Source organism: Stegostoma tigrinum, chromosome 33 (assembly GCF_030684315.1).
Source record: "Stegostoma tigrinum isolate sSteTig4 chromosome 33, sSteTig4.hap1, whole genome shotgun sequence".
Classification (NCBI taxonomy): domain Eukaryota; kingdom Metazoa; phylum Chordata; class Chondrichthyes; order Orectolobiformes; family Stegostomatidae; genus Stegostoma; species Stegostoma tigrinum.
In genome coordinates this window covers 28178304-28204868 of record NC_081386.1, presented here as the reverse complement: position 1 = coordinate 28204868, position 26565 = coordinate 28178304, and the positions used below count along the sequence as shown (strand labels likewise).

At 40.9% G+C, this 26565-nt stretch overlaps 1 protein-coding gene across 1 annotated transcript in view; it reads right to left on the bottom strand.

Annotated features, from left to right (window-relative positions):
• Positions 1-26565, bottom strand: part of LOC125467172 (A-kinase anchor protein 13-like) — a 335592-nt gene that overhangs the window by 306657 nt on the left and 2370 nt on the right. Inside the window, exon 2 of the mRNA XM_048562633.2 lies at positions 8471-8514. Within this exon, the coding sequence (XP_048418590.2) occupies positions 8471-8514 (44 nt within the window). The remainder of the gene's footprint in view (positions 1-8470; positions 8515-26565) is intronic.

Genomic DNA, 26565 nt, shown 5'->3' with positions numbered 1-26565 from the left:
CATCCACTGCTTCTGCAGGTAGTTTATTCCACACATGAACCACTGTCTTAAAATAAAATTGCCCCCCCATGTCCTTTTTAAAATTAATCTTCTCTGACCTTAAAAATATGACACTTTGATTCAAACTCCTTACCCTAGGGAAAAGAACCTTGCTATTCACCTTATCTATGCCCCTCATGATTTTATAAACCGCCATAAAGGTCACCCTTCAACCTCCTACACTTCAGTGAAACAAGTCCCAGTCTTTCGAGTCCACTAGTATCTCAAACACTCCAGTCCCAGCAATGTCTTCTTTAACCAATCTTTAAAAACTACTCTGCTTTCGAGTTCATTACCTGCAATTGCTCCAAAACTGAAGAATTGTTTTTTTCATCAGTGACACCTAGGATTATGAATGTGATGTGTGTAAAGTGTAATGGCGCATGCAATGTTCAAATTGTGTCCTACTGAATTGTGAAGAACAAACATCAGTGTGATTACAGAGCCCGTTTCTCAAAATTCGATTACAACTGTGTGATGAATGATCTGCTGCACCAAAACTAGACCTTTAAAGTACAGTGCTCCCACTGTTTAGATTTTGACATTCAAATCAAGCTTTCTTCAGAAATTTACTTCCTAAAGGTTTTCAACACTGCATGCAATTTATTTTGCTGCACATTATGTGGTAGCAATGTGTTGTGCATTTGTTTTCCCAAATCAAAGATTAATGACAATATGACAAATTATGGAGTTAAAAGTGTTCACCAATTTAATCCTGCTACTGATTTCAAATCCATTCCTCCTGTTTCCTATTAAACTGCAATCACAGATGTACAGCAGCCATATACAGTCATGCGGCATGGAAACAGACCATTCTGTCCAACTTGTCCATGCTGACCAGATTTCCCAAGCTGCATTAGTCCATATCCCGCTCAACCTTTCCTATTCATATACCTATCTAAATGTCTTCTAAATGTTGTAACTGTACCACAGGCTCTGTATAAAAAAAGTTGCCACTCAGGCCCCTTTTACATCTTTCTACCTTCACTTTAAAATTAAGCCCTCTAGTTTTGAATTCTGATTTCTTTAAAGGAAAAGACCCTTGTTATTCATCTTATCTATGCCCCTCATGATTTTATAAATCTTTATAAGGTCACCCCTCAACCTCCTATGTTCCAGTGAACTAAGTCCCAACTTATTCAGCCTCTCCTTATATTTCAAAGTCCCCATAATATCCTTGTAAATCTTTTCTGTACCCTCTCCAATTTAATAATATCCTTCCTATAGCCAGTGAACGAAACTGTACAAAATATTCTAAAAATAGCCTTGCCAATGTCCTGTTAAACTACAACATGGCATCTCATCTCATGAGCAATGAAGACAAGTCTGCCAAAGTTCTGTAAACATTTTAAGATAACAAAAAATTTGGTCAAATGCTTGTGACTTGGAGCATTTTGAGAGAGTGGCCCTCCAGCAAAGCATAGAGTGGAATTGAGAATGCTGACAGAAAGTTGTTGAGTAACAGGAGCAACAAATGAACCTTAGACAGTCCCACTTCACTTTTCTGTTCGTACCTATCAACTGGCTAGTGAAAATCAACACCAAGCACACACTGATTAAAGCCACTTGTAGTGGTCTTAATAGATCAATGACATGGGAAGCTTGCTTTTGCAAGGAAATAAATGCTGTGGTTACTGAATGTAGCATACATAAAGACTTTGTATTTTTTAAGATTTCCTGACAGAAATTTACTATTTCATATGTCCTGCAAACAGTTATGCATCAAATAAAGTCAGACTGCTATATCCTAGATGATTTTCTCTTTATTTAATCTTAAGCTTGAACCAAACATTGACCTTTGACAGGGAGATAACAGTTACACAAGTGAAATAAAATAACAGTAACTGTTGGAAATGGCATTTTGATGAAAACTATCTGCCTGAAACACTAAACTAGGTTTGGTCTTTTCAGATGTTTGTTGGCTCTTTGAAAGTTCCCAGCAAGTTTTTTTTACACTAACTTCAAATACATTGATGACAATTCAATTCACACTATGATTATTACAACTTTAGGGTCTAAAGCAATGCATTCTCCATGGAGAAATATGGCAGCACTTTTTCCTGCGTGACAATGTTCCAGATATGAATCCAACTCCAAGGCTTGACCATGAAAGTCAAGCTCACACTATAGTGTACTGCAATCAAGTTTCACTCCTCACATGTCCGCTAACACACTTTGACTCCAGGAAACAAGTTTTCTTTTTTATTTAAAACTATTAGCAATGATTAGCCTTGCAGTAAACAATAAAAGGCGTACAGTACGTTTTGCACAGGTAAGTGATTTCACAAAAGGTAGGCAGGTGAAGAGTAAATTCTTGGAGTAAAAAGTATATACTGCACAAGCATCCCGTACTGTGCACAAACTGTATGCCATGTCCACAATGAGATTTTCTACCTTGTGGTATATTGAATAGTGGAGCAGACTTAAGGGGCGGAATTGTCCACTTGTGCTCCTCGATCTGTTGTTCGCTATTTTTGAAAAATTTGTTTTACGGATGGAGGGATGTGACCTCTTTGACAGCATGACTTTGGGGTGCAGAGGTGCTGCCTTCTAAGGCCTCGTCTGCCTGCCTGGGTAGAAGAGAAGCAGGGAAGAGCTGGTGTTCTGATCAATATCTATTCTCAAGTCAGTACCACGACAACTGATTACCAAGTTAATAATGTAATGTTGTCTGGCAGAATTTGTTGGGTGTAAATTAGTTGCCTCATTTTTTCCAATCTGATGGTCACGAGAAGCCCTATAACAATTGCACATTATTTTTCTTCCTGATACTTGGCGCCTCAATCTCAATTGACTCCTACTGATTCTATGAGTAAAAGACGGACATTAACATTCTGTCTCTTTGACATCCAAAACAGTAACATCCATTATAGAAGTAGCTCAACTGCAAGGAAATTTGTATTTCATTCAAACCCTATTAAATGAAGCACAGTTAAACTCCTAAACTGCTGATTGTTGAGCATTTCCTCTCTTCAACGGATTACTAAATATCCTACAGATTCATGCTGTACAAGTAAGGAATAAGTTAATTGATCACAGGAAATGTGACAATCATGCAACTGCAAGTGGGCATGGCATATGGTTTGGAGAAGGTGCGCTACTCATTCCAAGATCGGACTTGGTAGATCAAGAAGTGCAAGTGGCATGGTTCTTAATCAGAATTATTTAGGCACTGACGCATGATCACTAGGATGAACAAACTCCTCATTTTTTCTACTAAAGTAGTTAGTGCACTGACTAATGTTGATAATATAAAGTCTAAGATTGGAGATCTTCACCCTGTGAAATATCACCAGTTAATATGCCATGTGACACACATCCAGACTTTCTGCCTTCATCGATGCTGAGGAATGCAAATACAAAAGGGAAAATGGGAGCTCTTCTGAGCTCCTGATAGGCTAACTCAACAGCTGAAAGCTTTGTGCATTTACTAGTGTGTTTTGGAACGGATAGATCACTCTGAGCCAGTGCAACAGCTAACTGACACAAGAAACAGTAGGGAGGATGGGAAGGAGAGAAACAGCTAGTTAAGAAAATTGGAATATTGGCTTGGCAGATCTTCAGGATTTTAACCTGCAGTTGATTATTACAAAATTGCTGATCTGACTGTATGAAATACATTTGATTTCTCTTTAATTCATTGCAGCCTAAAAAGGCAGTGAATGTGTAACAGCTGCTGTCAAATTTGATCTATACACATGGACTCAGTGATTGTGGGTGAAGCACCCCAATACAATGTGTAACTGGGAGATGCACAGAAGTTCCCTATAACAGATCTGTTGGAACATTTCCAAATCATTAAAAAAAAAATCAGTGGGTGCCCATACACAGTAGGAGGAGTTTAGCCAAAATTCTGGTTAGTGCTGAGTTGGTTGGTAGTAACAGGACAGGGATGGAGAACCTCGAATCACTAAGCCATGGACAGTTCAGGCCTCCCTAAAACAAACACAAGTTTTGCTACTGAAATAACAAGGTGTAGAGCTGGATGATGAACACAGCAGGCCAAGCAGCATCTTAGGAGCAGGAAAGCTGATGTTTCGGGCCTGGACCCTTCATCAGAAATGGGGGAGGGGAAGAGGGTTCTGAAATAAATAGGGAGGGAGGGCAAGGTGGATCAAAGATGGATAGAGGAGAAGATAGGTGGACAGGAGACAGATAAAGTTCTTACTTACTAACCTCATCCTGCCCCCTTGACCTGTCTGTCCTCCCTGGACTGACCTATCTCCTCCCTACCTACACTCACCTTTACTGGCTCCATCCCCATCTCTTTAACTTGTTTGTTCATCCAGATCTACACCTTGTTATCTCAGATTCTCCAGCATCTGCAGTTCCTATTATCTCCGATACAAGTTTTGCTACTAATCACTGGCAATGTCTCATCTGCCGACATGGATATGGATTCAACATTTATCTGGTTTAGTTGGAACATTACCCATAACTCTATATAACCTGACACTCAGTCATTGACTGGGCACTGTGCAAAGTAATGGTCGCGTGAACAAGACATTAGCAGAGAGCCCGTTGCCAATGTAACTATATCCTATTTACAGTGTGCAAACATTTTAAATGGCCAAAATGAAATGATTACTTATATTGTACCAGCTTTTGACAAAGCTAATATTTTAACAACGATTTTAATGAAATTAAAAGACAATGGCTAACATATTTCCTTTGAATCGATCATGATGAGGGAAGGCAGTACTAAATAATTAACTACTCGCTCCTTCCAGACACAGACTCCCAAAGCAAACGGAAATGGCAGCATTGTGGGACACCGACTGAGACAACATTACCAAAAGTGGCGCAGGAAGGGACAAGAGCATACAAGCAGAAGAAAAACAACAAATTGTATCAAAGGGAGAAAGCATGGCAATAAAAGGGCAACATTAGTATCTCTTTACTTCAATGTGCTTGGTATTTGGAGTAAATAAATAAGTAAAATAAATGAATTAACAGCACAAAGAGGGGTTAATGAGTATGGTAGAGTCATTTAGTATGGAAACCGACCCCTCAGCCCAACTCATCCATTTCAACCAGTTGTCCTAAATTGAACTAGTCCATTTACCATGACAAAAGTATTTTCATGAGGAGATCAAAGCTGGGAATTAAGCATTCCAGGATATGTGACTTTTTGAAGGACAGGGAGGAATGGAAGGGCAGTGGGATAGCTGCGTTATTAGAAGATATAATAAGTATGATAGCAAGAAGTGATCCTGGATTCAATGGTGCATGCTTCACAGGGCTGCAGGTAAGAAATAGCAAGGGGAAAACATACACTGGTTGGAATAATCTAGGCATCCCGTACCAGTGGTTATACATTAGGATGTAGAATAAGTCAAGAGGTAATGTGGGCACACAAAAATGTACTATATTAATCATGGGTTACTTTAATCCTCATGCAGATTGAGAAATTCAAACTGGCAGCGAAAGCCATGAGGAAGAATTTGTAGAGTACGTTCAGAACAGTTTCTTAAAGCTAGCAGTCAGGCTATTTTGAATCTGGTAACATGTAAGGAGGCACATTAAGTGGTCTTAGGGCAAAAGCACTCCTAGAGAACAGTGCCCAAAACATGGTTGGACTTAACTTTCAGTTTCAGAATTAGAAACCTGGGTCAGATAAATTTATGATAAAAAAAGGAATAAGGGCAGAATTGGCCAGAGTAATTGGAGAAAGGAGTTTAGCACAAATACGGTCGAGGGACAATGACAGAAGTTTAAGAAAATACGTCACTGCTAACTGCAAAGATATATCCCAGTGAGGAAGGAGGATTCACCAACAATGGTTATAAGGGAATTTAATTACACTACTGAATTGGAAGGAAAATCTGTAACATTGCAAAGATTAGTGGTAGACCAGAGGATTAGATAAGTTTTAAAAGCTGACAACAGATGGCTAAACTAACATCAAGAGGAACAGAATAAACTAAAAGGGTAAACTAGCAAGTAATACAGAAATGGACAGCAAGAGCTTATAAATATAACACACATGCATATACACACATACACTACAGACATAATATGTAAAAGAAAGTGGCCATCTTAGTCCCTTTAAAGATTGAGATTGAGAACATAATAATGGGAACTAGAAAATAGTAGAGGAGTTGATAAGTTACTTCACAGTAGAAGACACTAATAGCATTTAAAATCACTAAATATTCAAGGGCAAAAGGAAGGGAAGAAATAAATACAATAACTATCATTTGAGTAAAAGTACTAGAGAAACTAAGGCTATTAAGTTCTCTGGGCAGGTTGGGCTGCTTCGTAGGATATCAAAAGTAGTAGCTGCTCAAATAGTGGATGCACTGGTAATTATCTTACAGAATCTAAGGATTCTTGTTAAAGTTCCAGAAGATCGGATACCTGACAATGTAATGTGTTTATTTGAAAAAGGGTCAGAGACAAATTTAAGAAAATTTAAACATAACTGGGATATTGCTTAACCGGTCATTGGGAAAATGTTTGAGTCTACAATACAGGCTTCAACTGCAGAGCATTTAGAAATATGTAATATAGTCAAGCACAGTCAGCATGGCTTCATGAAGGGGAAGTCATAGCTGACATGTGTATTTGAATTCTTTGAAGAAGAGGAACAAACAGGGTAGGTACAGGGGAATGAACAGAGAATATATTTGAATTTCCAGTACATGTTCAACAAAGTACCACCTGCACGGTTACTTAATAAGGCCCATGGTGCTGGGGTAGTATGGAGAGAAGACTGGTGAACTCATGGAAGACAGAGTTGGTGTATGGGATGCATTTTCAGGATGGCAACCCATAAGTAGTGGTGAAGTTCCATGGTTTGATACTAGGGCCACAATTGTTTACAATACATATTAGTGATCTGGAAGAGGGAAGTGAATGTACTGCAGCCAAGTTTGCAGATAGCATAAAAATACGTGGGAAGGTAAGTCGTGTGGATGACACTGAGTTTGCAGAATCACACAGAGGGATTAGAGATTGCAGAAACACTTGGGTCGACAGAATCTAATGTGAGAAGATATGGAGATTATGCATTTCAAAAGGAAAAACTGAGGTGCTTAATATTATTTAAATGTAGAGACACTGCATAATCTATAGGACAGTGGAATTTGGGGGTCTTCATATATGAATCACAATAAGCTGTTCAAGCTAAATAGGTAAGATGGAATTCAAATGTAATTTTGTCATTTATTTCCAAGGGAATAGTGTACAACAATAGGAACATTTTATAGGACTGTGCAAGAGTGCTTGTGAGATCAAAGCTAAAATACTGTAGTGAACTATTTTATACACTTATGAAAGGGAAAATATGTGGCAAGGGAAAGAGTAGAGAAGTTTCCCGAGTTTGATTTCGGGTATAGAAGGAATGTCCTATGGAGGAGAGGTTGAGTAAGTTGAGCTTGTGCTTGTGCTTATTGAAGACTAGAAGAATGGACACATAGCTCAAGATTCTTTGGGGGTCTTGACAAGGCAGATATAGAGGAGTTCTTTCCCATTCTGGGGAAGTCAAAGACTAGACAGCATTAACCCAGAGTAAGGGTTTGACTATTTAAGATAGAGATCAGGAAGAATATCTTCTCTCAGACAGAAGTGAACCTGTGGAACTCTTTACTGCAAATGGTTGTCGAGGTTTAGTCACCAAGACTGAAATAACAACTTTTAGGCAGTAAGGGAAGCAAGTGTTACGTGTAAAAGGAGATGACTGGGAGTTGCGAATTATCAGAATAACCATGATGTCATTGAACGATGCAGCAGGCCTGGTGGACCAAATGGCCTGTTTCTGCTTTCGGCCAAATGGCCTTATACCCGATACCAAACGTAAAGCACCCCAGGACAGGTGCCACAAAGCTTAGATGCACGGAAAAGGTTCCTCTACTCTAGTCTGCCAACTTGAACACAGAAGAGTATCCACTACCACCTACGTGACAGCGTGCAACTTCCAACCATATTCCGAGGAAGGGTGACCGGACACAAAACATTAACTCTGAATTTTTCTCTTCACAGATGCTGCCAGAACTGCTGAGCTTTTCCAGCAACTTCTGTTTGTTCTTTCGCTTTTTATTAACCATATAGTAAACTCTTTGAGTGAGAATTCAAATTTAATGTTATACCAGAGGCAACTCCATGATTTGAATTGTGTGTCCACTTTATACTCAGCTGAAAATATTCAAATGCAATTCACTTCAGTCCCTTACCTGGAGCACACAGACTTTACTTCCTACACAGAACTGAAGTCCGATTTCATGAAAGAACAGTTTCCAAACCTTGCATTTTGCAGGAGTATCTTTAAAAATATTAACATATTCACAAGCACACTAGTTAGTTCCCAAACCCCAAATCTAACATGGTAACAGAGTTAAATAACAGCCTTTCAGACTCTAAACTACTGAACTTATAAATAACTCCAATGCTCTTAAAAATACTTTTCTTTAAAGTTTTGTTTATTACTTACATATAATGGAGCGTAATTTGGTGTAAGTTTCATGACACAAGGTGCTGTAAGTAAGAAGAAAGAAAAATAAATATACGGAAAGTTATTCGCTAAACCATAAAGTTATTTAGTAACATTCATTCATAGACTGCTACTTCAAACAGGATAGGAATTTTATCTCACTTTGTTACATTGAAAGTAAAATTATTTTCCAATGTTACTTTTATCAAGCATTCTCCATCAAATTTCAGTACAGCAGACTCCATACGCCGCAAGCTCGTCAAATATCATTGGTTTTCTTTAAATTATTTGGCTGTATACAGCCATTCAGTTCAGTTGGTAAACACAACAGCAGAAGACTGCTATGAGTAAAAGGGGGGAAACCACCTGGTACTTTCTGCAGGGCTAATCAATCTCACCCAGGCAGTACTAACATTGGCGAAACTGATTGCTGGGCTTGGAAACCAGAAAAATGAGCAAATGCCCATGGACAAAAGGATTCCTGCACAATCTAACAAAACATTCTTTCCCTGTAGAAACAAAAGAATGACACACAGTGCATAGAGTACAGAGGTACAAAAGAGCAGAAAGAACTGAGCACTTCATAGCAAGCCCTAGGAGAGCTAACGATACCATTAGAGACTTGCTCAGCAACTTGATTTTGGGAAGGCTGCAAGAGCTGATGGAAGAAGTCAGGAGCCATGCCATCATGAAAAGGAACCTCGTTACCGAGTTGTTGTTGCCTTCTGTCATGACACTGAGGTTGCAAGGCCCTAGGATAGCCTTCTGGGCCCAATCAAATAGTCTGCCGACACTCACTGGGCAACGTACCTAAGGTGGCAGCCAGAGCCTTTTAGCCAAAACCTCAATCCAAATCAGGATCAATCAGGAGAATGCAAAAGCTTATTTGAGAGGAGCACAATATCAAATCTGTTCTTCAGTTTCATTACAATGGCTCTACTTCCTTGTCCCTCCTTCCCATTGGCCTCCCTTCTTTGCCTTTCTCAAAATACCTACAAAAATATAAATGTATAGCTTCCTTCGACAAAACATCGTTTCTTCAACCAACAGCAGCTGGATGTGTAACTAGCTGAAACATGCAGTGTCAGAATCTTATTTTTAAATGAGCCGCTGCTCCGTTTTCTTCCATACGCAGAATGGTTCGTTATTAGTTGAATTAAAATTGCATATAGCCTCACATCTAGACTCTAAAGAGGCTGTTCACCTGATGGAGAAGTACAAACTGTATCAATATCAGTCACAATATTGTACAATGCTTTATGGTTCTGATATGGGAGCATTACTCCAAGACAAACACCAACAGAAGAACAAGAAAACATTTTCCAATTAGTGGAAAGTAAATTAGAAATGGAGCTTTAAATAATGTGTGAAATATGATTAATAGTCTCGATATCCTGCTTAGCAAGGAGGTAGGATTGAAATTACTAGAGGGGTAGGGCAAGTGAATTGGCAGAGAAATGAGTTCTAAACATTCAAATTTTTCTCTCTTCTTACTCCTGAAAGGATAACTAATTTTGTTTTGTTTAAGTAATACAGTGCAACAGTTATCCTTCACAATTGATGCCCAGGGCCAAAAACTGTATCAAAATATATCAATGAATTTTTTCCTTCCTTTTCAGTGTTTACTGTAAATAAAGAGAGAGGCTGGCAGTTATGTTCCAGGTGTACCAAGTCATATTTAGGCAGCAGACTTCAAAAAGGGTCAATGGACCCTGAAAGATTGAAACTGTTTTCTCTCCACAGCTGTTGAAAGACCTAGTAAGTTTTTCCAGCGAGTTCAGTTTTTGTTTCTGATTTCCAGCATCCACAGTTCTTTGCCTTTTTGTTTTCTGAAGAAATCATGTTGGACTTGATGCATCAGCTCAGTTGTTATCTCTACACAATTGCTGCTAGGCTGGTTGTAGGTTGACCTGTATTTTCTGTTTTTATTTCATCATTTCCTGACCTACATTGAAGTAGCACCATGGGATCCTGAACATTGTCAGCACAGTCAGCTTTGACCTATGAGCACAATCCCTGAAAGAGTGGCATCAGCTGAATGGTCAACTACCTACCTCAGCACTGAATTATTTCTAGGCTAAGTGCATAATTCTTCTGAACCACAGAATGAACATAGCATGCAAATGACAGCGAACTGTACATCTGCAAATATCAAACATAGATCATTTGGCCATTCAGCCCATCAAGTACACAGCAACCCTCCAAGGACCATTCCACCCAATCAGGGAACTCATATTCTATGAGATCCACCAGGGTGAACTCATTATAAATCACTACAATACCTAAACAAACAAGGGAGGAGGAACTAAAAGGTATGCAACAAGGAAGGTGTGACGTAAGGTGGGAGGAGGCTTATGTGAAGCACAAACACAGCAGTTGGGTGAAGAAACTGATTTCTGTGCTTTTGTGCAACGAAATAATGACCCAATAACTAGAGTTAAAATGCTTGCCCTATTTTCTACCTGCCACTGGATTCTCAAGCTTTGCCTCTGTGAGGCACAGTTGCAGGTTCTGCCTGTCTTGCATCTATAACATCAGTGTGGAAGTTAATTGCAGAAAAGTTTAAAAAATCATAATTGAATTACTTTGTTATAACTAAATTGAAATAGGAAGATACAGAAATATGACCACAGGACGACAGAAGCCTGATTAGTTGGAGATCCACTGGGCTCTCCCTCGGACCTTACAGAGTACAGGAACCATCCCAAAAAGCAAAGTGACTCTTTGCACTACACAGTCAATGCCTTGGAATTCTGACAGATGCTTGCCAAACCAATCGCTAATGTGCACAAATCTACGTCCCACACTCTGTATGAGGTTTATGAGCCTTTGGTCAACGGTCTTCAAAGTTACCAACATCCTTCATCGACCCCAACCCAAAATAAGCTGAAGATGGGCAAGATGCACTGAGAGGCAGTCAGTGAAAATCTCATTTGTAAACAATTGCAAATCAGGTGGGGAGGTAGTACTGCAACAAGCAGATACAAAGCCAAACATAAAAGAAAAACGTTGCAATTCTATAGTAAAATGAAACAAAGAGCTGCAGGTGCTGGAAATCTGAAACAAGAACAAATTTCTGGAAAAAGTCAGCAGAGTTCTGAAGAAGGGTCACTCTGCTTTGGCTCTCCAAAGCTGCTGCTTGACCTCCTGAGTTTCTCCAGCAACTTCCGACTTGGTATTTATAGGGGGCCTTTCACAACCTAAACACAGAACTTGTTTTGCAGTCAATGAATTACTGTTGAAGTAAAAAGTAAAGTATTGCAGATGTTGGAGATCGGAAATAAAAACAGAAAATGGAGAGACTCAGCAGGTTCTGGCAACATCTGTGGAGACAGAAACTGAGTTAACGTCTCAAGTCTGGTATGACTCTAAGCAAATTTTGAATACTACGCATAGTTTTCCTCGCTGGATAACATAAAGGATATGATTACCCTTGAGAGAGTTGAGAATGAAGCAACACAATGATCCTAGGGTTCAAGAATTTAAGTTATGGGGAAAGATTAAGGAAGCTGGACTGTTTTTCAGAAAAAAAATAGCAGGGAGATCCAATTCATGTTTTCAAAGTCACGGAAAGAAAGTTGATCCAGGCTAACTGTTAGCTGTGGCTTAGGTCCTGTCAAAGAAGGATACACCATTCCAAAACACTCGAAAGTTAGAAATAGAAATTACGTCAACAGGAACTTTTTGAACAGCTGTGCAGCTCTGTACTAAGAGGGTATCAGAGGATTTTCTGAATTCTTGAAACTCAGGCATGTGTGTGTCAAAACCAGACTGCTACAGCTCACTGACACACTGCTGGATGGATGATGGCTTTTCCACTTGCAGGGAGAATCGTCTTTTTTGTTGTGAATTTAGTTTATTATAAAGCCAGACATCAACCTTTTAGCAATAAGCAATATTTTACACTCTCTATTTTAACCTTGGATATCATAAGTGAAGCCAAAATTGTAGCATAGGAACAGATGCAAGTCAACTTTTATGGCCCATATGAATTGGCAAAATTCTAGACCCGACATGAAATATTCAGATTATCTCAGTTCCTATGCACCAAAGAACTGACACCATTTGTAATAATAACCACTGCTCTGTTACCATCAAGTAGGATCTGGCAGGGATGCCTGAGGTCAAATGAAGCTGAAGAACGGGCGGTGGATATATAATAACTAAGGAATAAATTGGCAAAAATTGGTTGCCTGGGAAACAGGTAATCAGCGTGTTTTGCAATGTGCCACTTAGAGGAAAATTGTGATTCTAACAAGGCAAAAAATGTGTGTATGGCATCACCCAGAAGCAAAGAGGTCATTAGTATTTGCAGGAGAGACTTCCCGCCAAACAGATGTTTGAAGATCCCTACTTAAAAGCAGGAAGCAGGGTCAAGCTGCATCACCAGCAGGGTGACAGCATTAGAGTCAATCAAATTATTAATTAGGGCACAAGTTTCATCTCCCTCAGTATTAATACCAGGTTTGTCAAGCACTAATGAATTGGAATGAGCATTAGTTCAAAATCTAACCAGACTTAAAATTGCAGCGGTGCTGTAGCCTGTTACATCATTTTTCTTTTGAGCTGTTGGCAGAGTCCTCAATTTCCATTTACTGAACAAGTACAAAGCATGTTCAGACTAATAGATAACAACCCTAAAGCCTTTCTATTGTCCCCATTCCCATCATCACCAGAGTATTCAAGATGTGGCTTATATTAAATAATAGGCTGTGACAGTTCTTAAATAAACATATGTAAGCAACACAGCAGTTCTTTTCTGCCACAAATCGTCTTTCTCCTCCAAAAGGCTGTAATATTTGCTCAAACACATTACCTCAAAATCACACTCGGGTGGCTCTTCTTCCTCGACATGTTATGTTAGTAGGTCATCAGATAATGGAATAACGCGATGATCGCAGCCAATTCCAACTGCGTCCTCATTTGTACATCAAAACACATCCCAGAATAAGCAGAAGACAGCGAGCAATAAGGGCAAAGAATCTATGCCAATTATTGTTCCCTGCCATACAAGGGCCAGATCCACAGCAGGGCCCGACTACAACCCCTGAAACAGTCCAGCTAACTCAGTGCAATATAGAAATTGTGCCTCAATTGACCTGCAATGTTGATCTTATCACACTCAGCAACTCAACCGTAAATTTCTGTGCAGTAAAGATAGAGTCGCTATAGCCCTACCAGACCACAGGGCTGTTCTCTCATTACAGAAAGGACTGGTGGTGGTTCAACCGGAGGGTGACCACACTTTCTGCGAGGGGTGAGGTTGAGAGGGACAGCCCTTCTTGGTATCCTCAGCCAGCACGGGAATTGAACCCATGATGTCGGCATCATTCTGAAGTGCAAACTAGGCCATTAAACCTTTATTTTAAGAAGATTTGTAGCTCAGGTTGTGGATGAGGTTGTCCCAGTCGACCGAGACAACACTTCCATTACAGCATGAGCCAAAGAGAGACATGCCAGGCAGTTCCTGGAGACCTGGCATTCTGACCAGAACTCCATCAGCAAACACATTAAACTGGACCCAATACACAAACCACTGAAAAACAGATCCAGAAGTGATGCCAATCATCCCAGAAAATCAAGGCATATAAATAACAAGCAGGACAGAACAGTGACGCTTCACCTGAGGTCCACTGACGATGTTACACAGCAGGGTGATGAAACGTCTGCAGCCAAACACACCGGCTTAGTGAGCAAGTCTACAACTAGACTGCACACAGATCAGGAGACAATGACAATCAAACTGGTGCTTCACAGAGCCTATACCTCAAACTCCCACAGAAAAGTGGAAGTTCACAGTAAAAGAAACAGCTGGGTACATCAATTATGGAGCTGGAGGAACACAGCAGGCAAGGCAGCATCAGAGGAGCAGGAAAACTGACGTTTCAGGTTTGGACCCTTCTTCAGAAAAGCTTTCCTGCTCCGCTCCTCCAGCTCCACACCTTGTTATCTCTGCGCACATCAAGTAGTTTGTTTCCCCATGTTAAAAAAAATGTGCTTTTAAAGGAAAACTTCCTTACCAGCTTCACCTCAAAAGGGACACTTTGCTTGGTTATGTATAAAATGGGGGCACAAATTGTTTTTCCTGGCTCCTTGTCCCACACACCCCACTCTCCCACAAATCAAGATTGTCTTCCTCCTCAGCCCATCATCCAATGGCAAACAAAGAGGAAGATCAACTTTCCTTTCTGAGGTTACAAACAGACAGCTGCAATGAAAATGATGCCACATTCTTTTCCATGGGAATGGATGTGGAGTTGAGCCGAGGGATCAGAGTCCAAGCAACAGGATTGGCGAGACTTTATTCACAGTACCTCACATTTTCCAGGGCCAAGTTATGTGGTCGTTAAGTCACTGAAATTAAAAACAGTATTCAATCCCACAGGCACTTTGCTGTAAACAAGTTGAATTTAGTTTTTTTTTTAAAAAAGTTGGTTCAGAGTAACAAGTCCAGCAATTTTGATATATTCATGCTCTAAACCTGCATGAGCTAAAACTGACGGATGGGACAATTCAATTGTCACAACACACTGAAGAGGGGGGGAAAAAGACTATTAGTGTACTGTTCAATACTGAACTGTTGGACTCAGTTGCATCTCATCTTGTTCTCCACCCCTTGAATTGAAGCAGTTGAAAGATTTACTAATAAATTAAACTTATGATGCCAAATCCACCTCCTGGCTACGTATTTTCCAACTACTCCATTTGAGTATAGATACATATACATACACCAACAGCATGAGGCTGGCCACAGATCAGTTTGACCTATGAGATCACCAAAAAGAAAATATTATTTTAAACCAACTTCTAATGATGACACCACAGTCATCATGAGAACATTCAAGTGGCACAAAACCATTCTCAGATTAGTATGAAGGAAAGATTCTAAAGTTTAACAGCCTCACCAGGCCCATATTATACAGGACAACAGAAACAATTCTCTCTCATCCAGGTCTCACAAATGTATATTGACTAAAACAGTATAAAGCAGACTTCACTTTGCTGGGTTATTAAAATTACAGCCTTCCCTGTTCGCCACAGAGAGAAGCATTCAAGCATGTGTCGTGCTGCTCAACAAGAAACCTACAAAGTGCAGTAAAAAACTTGGTTCCACTCTTGTGGCCTGCAAGTTGACTGGTAAATTGACAGTGTCCTTCTGTGCCAGGGTGCAAACTGTTAGAAAACCGATTGCACACTAGCTAACTAATTCTCAAACATCTCTTGTCTACCTGTTTGGAGTGCTGATACTACATTTTCCAATGCAGCAAATTAGACTTGCTGAAGAAATTTAATTTTAAATAAAAAGGCCACAAACTCAAATGGAATGCAGTGCCAAAAGGTGTGTAGTTACATCTTCCTTTTATCAAAATACACAAAACTTCTTTGTAATTAATTAACAAAAGCCTCTGGGGGTTCCCCTCGCCGTGGATGGCAGAAATTATTAACTGATGTAACTCACTGTACTGAAACAATGACTAACTAAACCAGTCACCCACCAGCACTGAATAACTAACAAAGGCTACATGGCCAGATAAGGGTAGCAGGCATTACTCCCAGTGTAATTCTAATAGAATTGAGCCTGACAATGCTGTTGTCATTGTTGAAAAGACACTTAAAAAAGTGGGATAGCTGCTCAACATGGATCTGTAACAGTCTCCTCTGCACTGCTGCTTTTGAAGAAATTGCTGTTTTATTACAGAAAGGAAATTATCAATGGAATAGCGTGTCTAATAAAGTAGAATATGTTAAACTATACATGTTTAATTTTGTATAACATGTCCTGCCTGCTTTCAGAGTTAACCTTGCTTAGTGCTCATGAACTTGCCTCAAACAGTGGACAGTGATTTGACCTGTGACCACCTGAATTGAACACACAAATCTGAACCAACATTCCTATCCAGCATTCAATGTTGTACCACCAGAGATGCTGATTTCTGGCTCAGGCTCTCAGCTCTTACTTGTCCTCACTGGTGTACGCCAAATGGGACCTTTCAAAAATGTTGTCAATTCATTCACAGGACAGCTGGCTAGGCCAGCATTTATTGTTCATCCCTAATTGCCCAGAGGACAGGAAATAGTCAACCAGATTGCTGGGGGTCTGTAGTCACATGTAGGCCAGACTAGCTAAGGATGGCAGATTTCCTTCCCTGAAGGACATTAGTGAACCAGATGGGTTTTCCCAACAATCTGCAATGGATTCATGGTTACCATTAGACTCCAGATTTTTATCGGATACAAATTCCACAACCTGCGGTAGCAGGATTCAAACTTGGGTGCTCAGAACGTTAACAGGGTCTCTGGATTAACAGCCCAGCGATAATGCTACTAGTCCACTGCCGCCCCTGGAAAATAATAGAATGGGAGTTCTCTACAGCATGGGAGTTCTCTAGGTGTCCTGAACTCAGATTATGCCTTTAAAACTGATTAACACTGTCACTGAACTCACTGCTGCTTGTAGCACCAGACTGACTGTTGCATTTCCCCAGCATGCCTGACCTGCTGAGCATTTCCAGCTTTGATTTACAGCATCCGCAGTTCTTTTGGTTCTTATTCTAAAAGAAACTGGAGTTGCGCAAGAAACACTTCACCTGCACTTCCAAGAATCTAGTCGACTGCATTCGCTGCTCACAATGTGGTCTCCTCTACGTTCGGGAAACAAAGCGTAGGCTTGGTGACCGCTTTCCAGAACATCTACATTCTGCTCTACCTGTTGCCGGACACTTTAATGCACCACCTTGCTCCCTGACCAATATCATTGTCTCTGGCTTGCTACAGTGTTCCAGTGAAGACCAGTGCAAGCTGGAGGAACAACACCTCATTTTCCGCTTGGGGACCCTACAGCCCTCCGGACTCGTTATTGAGTTCAATAATTTTAGGGCCTAAACTGCCCCATGTCCCAGCTGCCCACCCCAAACAACAGGCCTTGTTACCACATAGCCTACCACTGCACACCCACTGTTGTTAGTCAATAACAGTCCCCATTAACAGCTATTCACCCTCCCAGCCTGATCGTTAGCAACTCCTTTGTCTGTCCAACTGTCTTTCTCTGTCTCTCTTTGGGCTCTATCCTATCGTTCACGCCCTACCCCACCCACCTCCCTATTTTCTGCATATAAACTGACGTTTTCCCAGCCACCATCAGTTCTGAAGAAGGGTGACCGGACCTGAAACATTAACTCTGTTTTCTCCTCCATAGATGCTGCCAGACCTGCTGAGCTCTTCCTGCAACTTTGTTTTTGTTCCTGATTTACGTCATCCACAGTTCTTTTGGTTCTTATTCTAAGAGTAACTTGGACTTGCACAAGAAACAACAGATTGAACTTTTATTGCAAGCAAACTCACATCCTCTCAACTTTAGCTGCAAAGTTGCCAACGCAACATTCTTCAAAGGCTGCAAAATACACCCCATGGAATTCTGGATGGAACAACATGACAATTTTAAAAATCAAGGAACGCCGGGGCAAGGGTGAAGCTAGGACATCAAGCAGCAAGCTAATTAAAAGAGAAGAATATTCAAAACAAAAAGGAAATTTTGCAGAATAACACTTCCAATATTCCGTAAAAATAGAATTCAGACTTCTTGTTTTTGGCGTCAGGATGAACCCTACCTGACACTGTGTAGCTAAGTGGCACACGCCCTGATCAGAGAGTCAACACATTATACTGTCAATGGATTATTTTTGGAATGCCACCAACCAAGGGTCAGAAAGGATGAACACAACTTTTTACATATAGATAAAAGAAAGCATTGACAGAGTAGGCAATACATGTGCGAGAATTATGGCCAAAATTTGAATTTCAAGCCTTTGCTAGTATCTATAATAACAGTACCCATGCCATCCTATGGCAAATGATGACGAACGAAGAATGCTCTTAAGCATGTCTTCACAATCACCATGTGAAAACAGCTTTTCCTGGAGATAGGGCTCACATCTCTGACAGCATGGTTATGCTAAGAAAACACATGTGGTTAGTAGAGAGTTTGGCTTCTAATTGTTTCCAGTATGAGCAACATGATCGTCAATGCATTATTTTACATATGAAGGATGCGACTAAAAACAGTTAGCTTCCTGTAGTCAGGTCAGATATTTTTAGCTCCTGTGCCTTAGCTTCAGCACGTTTAAATGCACAAGCTCAATGCGATTTGAAGACAGAACTGATCTTTCCACTGAGATTAGCCTTGAGTATTCATTCTTGCAGATGGGGGAGGATTTAGAGAAAATCAAGACAAAAGCAGGCTTAAGCAGCAAAGCATTGAGTGGTGCATTCAGGGAAATCCTCAATATTTCAAAGTCTCCAGCCTGACTGTGGAGGTATTGCAACTATTTTTGGCAGATCACTGAAAAACAAAAGTGCAGAAGCTGGAGATCTGAAACAAACAAAAGCTGAAAATGCTGTTGAAACACAGGTCTGGCAGCAGGCACAGAGACAGAAAGAGGCAACATTTCAGAGCCTGTGATAACAAAGTGCAGAGCTGGATGAACACAGCAGGCCAAGCAGCATCTTAGGAGCACCAAAGCTGACATTTCGGGCCTAGACCCTTCATCAGAAAAGCTTTTGTGCTCATCGAACCCCACACTTTGTTATCTTGGATTCTCCAGCATCTGCAGTTCCCATTATCTCTGATTTCAGAGCCTGTGATGGTTTCCTGAACTGTTCTGAAGAGGGGTCACAGGACTCAAAACGTTAACTCTTGTTTAAAGGTAACATGGTGTGAAGCTGGATGAACACTGCAGGCCAAGCATCAGAGGAGCAGGAAAGTTTGATGTTTTGGGTTGGGACCTTTCTTCAGAAAAAAGACTGTTTGTCTCTTTACACATGTTGCCAGCACTGCTGAGTTTTTCCAGCAATTTGCTATTGTTTGGCAGATAACTAACATTCATTTTCCTTTGTTGTCAATGAACTGGAGCTTTCATACAGGAGGCAAGCAGGAACATGACATTGTCACTAGTTTTGGTGATCCGGATTTATAATTTGTCAATGGTATCCAAAACTTCGTTCCCTCTAAACTACTCCAGCTTAATTCTGCAGCTTTCAGTCCTATATTGACACTTGAACTCTTCAACTCTAACCTGCTCTGAATATCTCCCACTCTAGCAACTTTCAATTATCTGATTTGCACTCTCGAACTTCCACAATGCCCATACCTCCCAACTTAATCTTTTTCCATGCTGAAAGAGATCTTGAAAAAACAAAATCAGTCCCTTCCTCTAATACATTTGCTGCATTCTGACCCATCAACTATGAAAAAGACCTTCTGTCATTTTGCTACATTATGAAGAAGTGTCCATAAACTGTTCAGACGAACCTCCAGGGCTGATAGGGATTGGCCCAGACCTCCTGGCCCCAGGGTATGGACAATACTACTGTGCCACAAAATTTAAGTTGGGAAGCTTAAGGACAACAACAGTCAATTTGAGGCACAACCCTAAAATTTAGACTCTCATGCTCGACTGACTGAGCTAGCCAGGCGTAAAAGTCCCAAGAGGTTCCAGCGAGGTTGGTACATTATAAGCTCTTTATAAATAGTTTTAAGTCATACTTTAGCTCAGATTTACATTCACGTTAAGCTAGCTTCTGCAAAATAAACACAACCAGGTCTCTCGTACTGAGCTCCACTCCTGAATATTTGGAGTCTGCTGTTATTCTTGGACCGTGTTTTGCTTGCCAAATTGTACATTTTTACACTTAAGAAATAAAACAAATAGAACTGAAATGTTTACACAGTGAGTGTCAGCACAAGGCTTCTTCCCAGACAAAAAACATCCCCCTTTGCTCAATACAGACTCACTGCCAAATCCTGGGCTCCACTACAGGCAAGAACAATGCGCCAATCCCTGGCGTCATAGGATGAACTGTGAGAAATTCCTTGATAAGTTAGAGCTCTCCAGTCTCAGGGGAAACCTTATAAAAGGGTGCAGGATACAGAAAACAGATCCAAATACAACTTTCAAATATACCAGACAGCATAAGATTAAGGCACATCTTCTGAGATGTGACAGACAAGTTCAGGACAGACAGTAGGAAATAATTACTCTGTACAGAAGAGGACTAACAGTTGTTGTGGGCTGCCGGCACACTAGACTCACTGAAAAAGCCATCAAATGTGGGTGAAGATAGCAGAATACGTATTCTGGAGGAATAAGATTAAAATACGTAATCTAATGTTGTGATTACCAACTTTAAAGACCACAGTGACAACAACAAGAGCTTTGCAAAAGAGAGCAATCCAACAGTATAAGGTTGTGGATATGATGGACAAAGTGTTTGGGAGCACCAAAGAATGCAATGGAAAAGGGTTTTGGACGTACTGTATTTTTGGGTTCTGTTAGCTCATTCAGCAGGACAGCTGGCCTGTGGTGCAGAGTGAGGCCAAGAGCAAGCGCTCAATTCCAACACCAGCTGGGGTTACCAGGAAGAACTCTCCATCTCAACCTCTCCCCTTACTTGAAGCTTGGGGACCTCAAGTGAAACCACCACCTATAATCTCACTCAAATGACAGTATAGCCCAATGGTCCTCTTTACATGGCACCTTTACCTGCAACAATTCAACAAAAAAAAAACTGCCATCAGATACAAATGATGGTCAAGAGCTGAATGGTTTCCCCCCTTAACTTCTACCTCACGAATAAAACAACCAAAATGTAGATACATGGCAATGGCAGGAAAAAGTAATGGTTTCTGTTTTCTGAAGGGTCTAGGCCCGAAACATCAGCTTTTGTGCTCCTAAGATGCTGCTTGGCCTGCTGTGTTTGTCCAGCTCCATACTTCGTTAACTCGGATTCTCCAGCATCTGCAGTTCCTATTATCTCCAATGGTTTCTGCTGTTGTCTGCACATGACGTATTTGTGAATGGCTGTTTCCAAATGGCACTAACAATCTCTACATGGTATTGATGATGTGGAGATGCCTGTGTTGGACTAGGGTGGACAAGGTCAGAAATCACAACACCAGGTTATAGTCCAACAGGCTTATTTGAAAACACAAGCTGTCAGAGCCTCAGTCCTTCTTCAGGTGTTCAGGACTAATACCCGAAGGAGGACGGAGGCTCCAAAAGCTTGAATTTTCAATTAAACCAGTTAGACTATAACCTGGTGTTGATGGTATTGCTCACGGATGGATAGACAATGGTGTGAGCTCAGGCTGGAAACTCTATTGCAGATTGTGATAGGCACTGTCTGGAGATTGAGGAATTCCATTTTCGGTGCAAAAAACAAAGAAAACCTAGAAATGAACAGAAACTGCTAGAAATGGAAAAGGTTCATCTGTCTGAAAACAATTAGCTAAGCAATTTATGTCTATCTCAGTGAGTTGTCAGATCAGTAGTGTGGCTATCATTGGCCTCAACAATTCTGGTTTAGAAGGGAGCAGTAGCCAGTCCAAATTGTTAGCCCGTGATCCCAGTTGGGAAAGCAATTTGGGAGAGTCGGTGGCACAGAGCCACAATGCCTTCCACGGCTAAAAAGCCAAAAGGCTCCCACTGTTCCGTATTTTAAAAGAAAAGTAGCTGTGTGAATAGCACCTATTAAGTCATTCCCCAACAAGTTCTTACAAAGAGTAAGCATGGACACAATGGGCTGAAAGATCATTCTCTACATTCAGTCATGACCCAGATGTTGATCGACTGGCTCCACAGAAAAAATGTTGTTTGTTTTTAATCCAAATTACAACTGGATGTCCATCCTGATTTAAAAAAACCTCATACACATAAAGACTTAAACCCAAAGCTGAGGAGTAATCACACCGATTTGCTGGCTCATAATTCCAATCAGAGATTTAACCACAATATAAATGCTAGTACTATCACAAGGGCCCCCCAACACTAACTCATCAGTACCGGGGTCATGCAAAGGTAGTCAGTGTTTCTTCAGGAGGACAGACAGAAAAGGAACATGTGCTGTGGAATCAGTTTAAGCACTGCGAAGTTTTCGTTTTAAGTTTGAGAAAGTGAATGCATGCTGCCAACCATTCAAATTCTCTTGAAAGTCACACAAAGAAAATAGTTGGGCTTGCCAGAAACTTAGGCTCTCCAAATAAAAACAAAATTCACAGGAGTTCTTAGCTTTGCCAACATTGCAACCACTGGAAGACGCTGGGGAGAAGATACTTATGCACTCTTTTGGCAGAGCTATTAAATATACCATATTCTATAACAACCAAGAGGCCATCACTGTTCTGCAAGATAACATGTCTGCATTTGATAACTGACAAATATGAAACAGAAGTGACATGTTTAAAAAAAACTTTTCCACTTTAACTAGTGAGAACTTCAACAATTGTGCTAAAATTGCAATATCTACAAAACCGAGGGCAATTTATTCAGAAGATTAATTCCCCAAGGGACCAAAGACCTCTCAGGCTGACACAACAGAAGGTCAGAAAGGACTAATGAATATGCATTTTGGATCAGTTGCCTTTGGACTTACACACCTACCCGAGTTTCCCAGTTCTCCCACATGTTTCTGCTTTGGTGGAGTTTACCCTAAACTTGTACCACCTTCTACACAACGTAGCGTACATACACAACTGCAAGTCAAATTTCTGAAATCAAATCTATCACCAAAAAGCAAAGGTTTGAAGTTTACAAAATAATATTTCAGAGAGGCCAAAATCCACCATCTATCATCTGCTACCTAAATGTTTATGGTGCCTAGTTTCCAGGCTGGAGACAACTCCTACCAATCCTGCACAAAAGGTGACAAGGCATTATGTTTATCATTCTTTGCGATCACAAGGTGCTAAACGGCTGCCTTCAAAAGGAGTATCTTCTTTACCAGGGTGGGTGTGACTTCAACAACAATGGGATGTTAAATGGAAAGAATTTTGGCCAAACATCTGGTGCTAAACTTTTACATGAGAACAACAATTCAGGCACTCTCTCTTTTTGAAAATTCATCTTTCTGTGCTCCCAGTCAATGATTTGTGGCAATCCTGAATGGACTATTGGCTGTGGACTGAAGTGCACTTAAGCAACTCCCATTGGACAGCACAGATTAGGAGACATTGAACCAAAACCAGACTCAGGTTGGTTGTGATGTTCCCCATCAAAAAATGACTTACTCACCTCATTGATCAGACTTTGAAAGGAGTACGAAATTTGATGAATTAACAAAAGGAAGCTAATGCCTGGGAAGCCTTAATCTAGGGCAGGTAAACACACCCCAAGAGAACAAGAAACTGGTATGGATAAAATATTTTCAAAATTATTTCAAGGTTTTAAGGAAACTGCGATACGAAATCAAGTTCATTCTCTCCCTCAGGGCATCTGAAAATGGTTGTCAGCCATTTCATGCACAGGTCATGTGATAGATGACAATACATTCAACTACTTGTTAAATCAATGTTATTGGTATTATAGACTGAAAGATAAATACTACCTTGGATGTTATGAGAGCTCTTTGTCCTTCAAGGTAGTGCCATGAAACTCAAACTACTTTAACAGACAGATGGGACTTAAATCATAGCATCTCATAAATTCTTGGGCTCTTGTCATGCAATGATAGTGCCCCTACTTCTGAACCAGAAGACCCAGGTTGAAGTCCCACTCACTCCAGAGCTATGTATTAGCTTCATTGCACAGGTTGACTGCAAGATATGTAACATAGCATTCCATCAGTATTGCACAGGAATGTCAAGTCTAGATGTTCTGATCCTAACACTGTGGCATCTGATTTTTCTAACTTTCTGCTTCAAAGGCAAACTGCCACTTAGGCAAGTTTCCTGCAATATCCTAACATTCAGATGCAATCCATCTGGTGATTCAAATACGGATTTATTTTTTCCCAATTTGGCAATCCTGAGTTTAAGTTTCCAGTCACACTAGACACTGTCTCAGAATCTATGACTGGACAGAAAATCAAAGCCTCCAAGAGGTCATCATGTGCGCAAGTTACTAAGTCACCCAAGACCACAAAACCACATGTATTTGGAGCAGCATTAGGCCATTCAGCCCAAATTCCTAATCATTCTGCAGTCTCCTCACCTCATCTCTCCTGTGCCTCCACCAGGTGTGTCGTCGACAAGCCTAAAAACAATACCTTCAGTGCTTTCATCCAGGTAGTTAATACATAACATGAATAGTTGTGGTTTCAAAACGGAACACAGTGAGACTCCTCTAGTCCCTAGCTGCCATCCTGAAAAAGATCACTTTATCCCTACTCTCTGCCAGTCAGCCAATCCTCAATCCACGCCAGCACCTTGCCCCTAACGCCATGAGTTCTTAACTTATTTAGAAGCCTCCTGTGCGGCACTTTGTCAAAGGCCTTCTGGAAGTCCAAACAGATCATGTCTACTGGTTCTCCTCTGTCTAACATAATCACTTGCTGCTCAAAGAATTCTTAGACTTGTCAGGCATGACTTCGCTTGGCGCGGCCGTGCTGACTCAGCCCTATTCTACCAGGCACTTCCATGTACACCACAATCTTACCCTTCATGCTGGACTCAACATCCTACAAACGACCCAAGTTTAGGCTAACTGGCCTAATGTTTGCTGTCTGTGTTCCTCCCTTCTTAAACAGGGTAGGACATTAATCATTTCCCAGTCCTCTGGTACACTCCCTCACTCCAATGATTCATGAAAGATGCTTCTAGAACCTCCTCAGCTTTCTCCTTCAGAAACTCTGTGCTGTAGACCAAGCAGCATCTTAAGAGCACAAAAGCTGACGTTTTGGGCCTAGACCCTTCATCAGAGATCTGATGAAGGGTCTAGGCCTGAAACGTCAGCTTTTGTGCTCCTGAGATGCTGCTTGGCCTGCTGTGTTCATCCAGCTTCACATTTTGTTATCTCAGATTCTCCAGCATCTGCAGTTCCCATTATCTCTGTGCTATAGTCCACTGGTTTAAACGATATATCCACTGTGGAACCTTTCAGCTTCCCCAGCACCTTCTCCTCAGTGATGGCCACCACACAGATCTCGGCTCCAACTCTCAGTTATGATGCGCTGCTGGTGTCTTCCACTGTGTATATTAGGAGAATGCGACGAGCCGAGCATTCAGGCTATTAGCATCCAAGCTAGTTGTGATTCCAGCTCTCACTCAAAACAGAAAGCTCCAAAAACATTCTGTAACCCTCAACAGCTTCAGTCCACTTAGTGAAACATCCGTAAAATTTATGTCCATCCACCAGGAAAATACTTGCAAACTCCTGTCTTCCTTTCTCCTTACTGCCCTACTCCTGTTTGACATTCATTTTTGACCTATCATGCAGCTGCAGAATCGCCATAGAAATACAAGCTGCTACATAAAAATCTTGGAGGGAGAGAATGGAACCTCTTGCAAGTACAGCAAGACTGTACAGCAATAATTACACATCTTCTTTTGCCAATTTACAAGCGTGCATTAGTGAGCTGTAATGCGTGATTCAGCTTGATAATCCAACTGCAGATCACACTAAAGGGTCAAAGAGCAAAGGCATTCTCAAAACTTGCTGCAGTATGCTGTATAGATCAAATTTGAAAGCCACGAGCGGTCACAATAACAAGGTGCAGAGCTGGATGAACACAGCAGACCAAGAAGGCTGACGTTTCGGGCCTAGACCCTTCATCAGAAATGAGGGAGGGGAAGGTGGTTCTGAAATAAACAGGGAGAGAGCGGGAGCCAGATAGAAGATCAACAGAGGAGATGATAAGTGGAAAGGAAACAGACTGGTGAAAGAGGGCCAGTAAAGGTGAGTGTAGGTGGGGAGTTAGGGAGGACGGACAGGTCAAGGGGGCGGAATGAGGTTAGTAGGTAGGAGATAGGGGGAGGGCTTGAGGTGGGAGGAAGGACAGGTTAGGGAGGCGGGGGCAAGCTGAGCTAGTTTTGGAATGCGGTAGGGGGAGGGGAGATTATGAAGCGTGTGAAGTCCACACTGATACCATTGGGCAGTCATGATGAATCCCTTTCAAGATACAGCCACACAATGATGTTGCACTTCTAGTTTAAATATTAAAAACTTAAAGCAGCAAAAATATAAAAAATAGACAGGAAAGGCTGTGAGTCTTTTGTACTGGAGTGTAGAAGGTTCAGGGATGACTTTATTGTGGTTTATAAAATTATGAGGGGCATAGAAAGAGTGAATGACAAGGATCTTTTGCATCGGCTGGAGGAGTTCAAA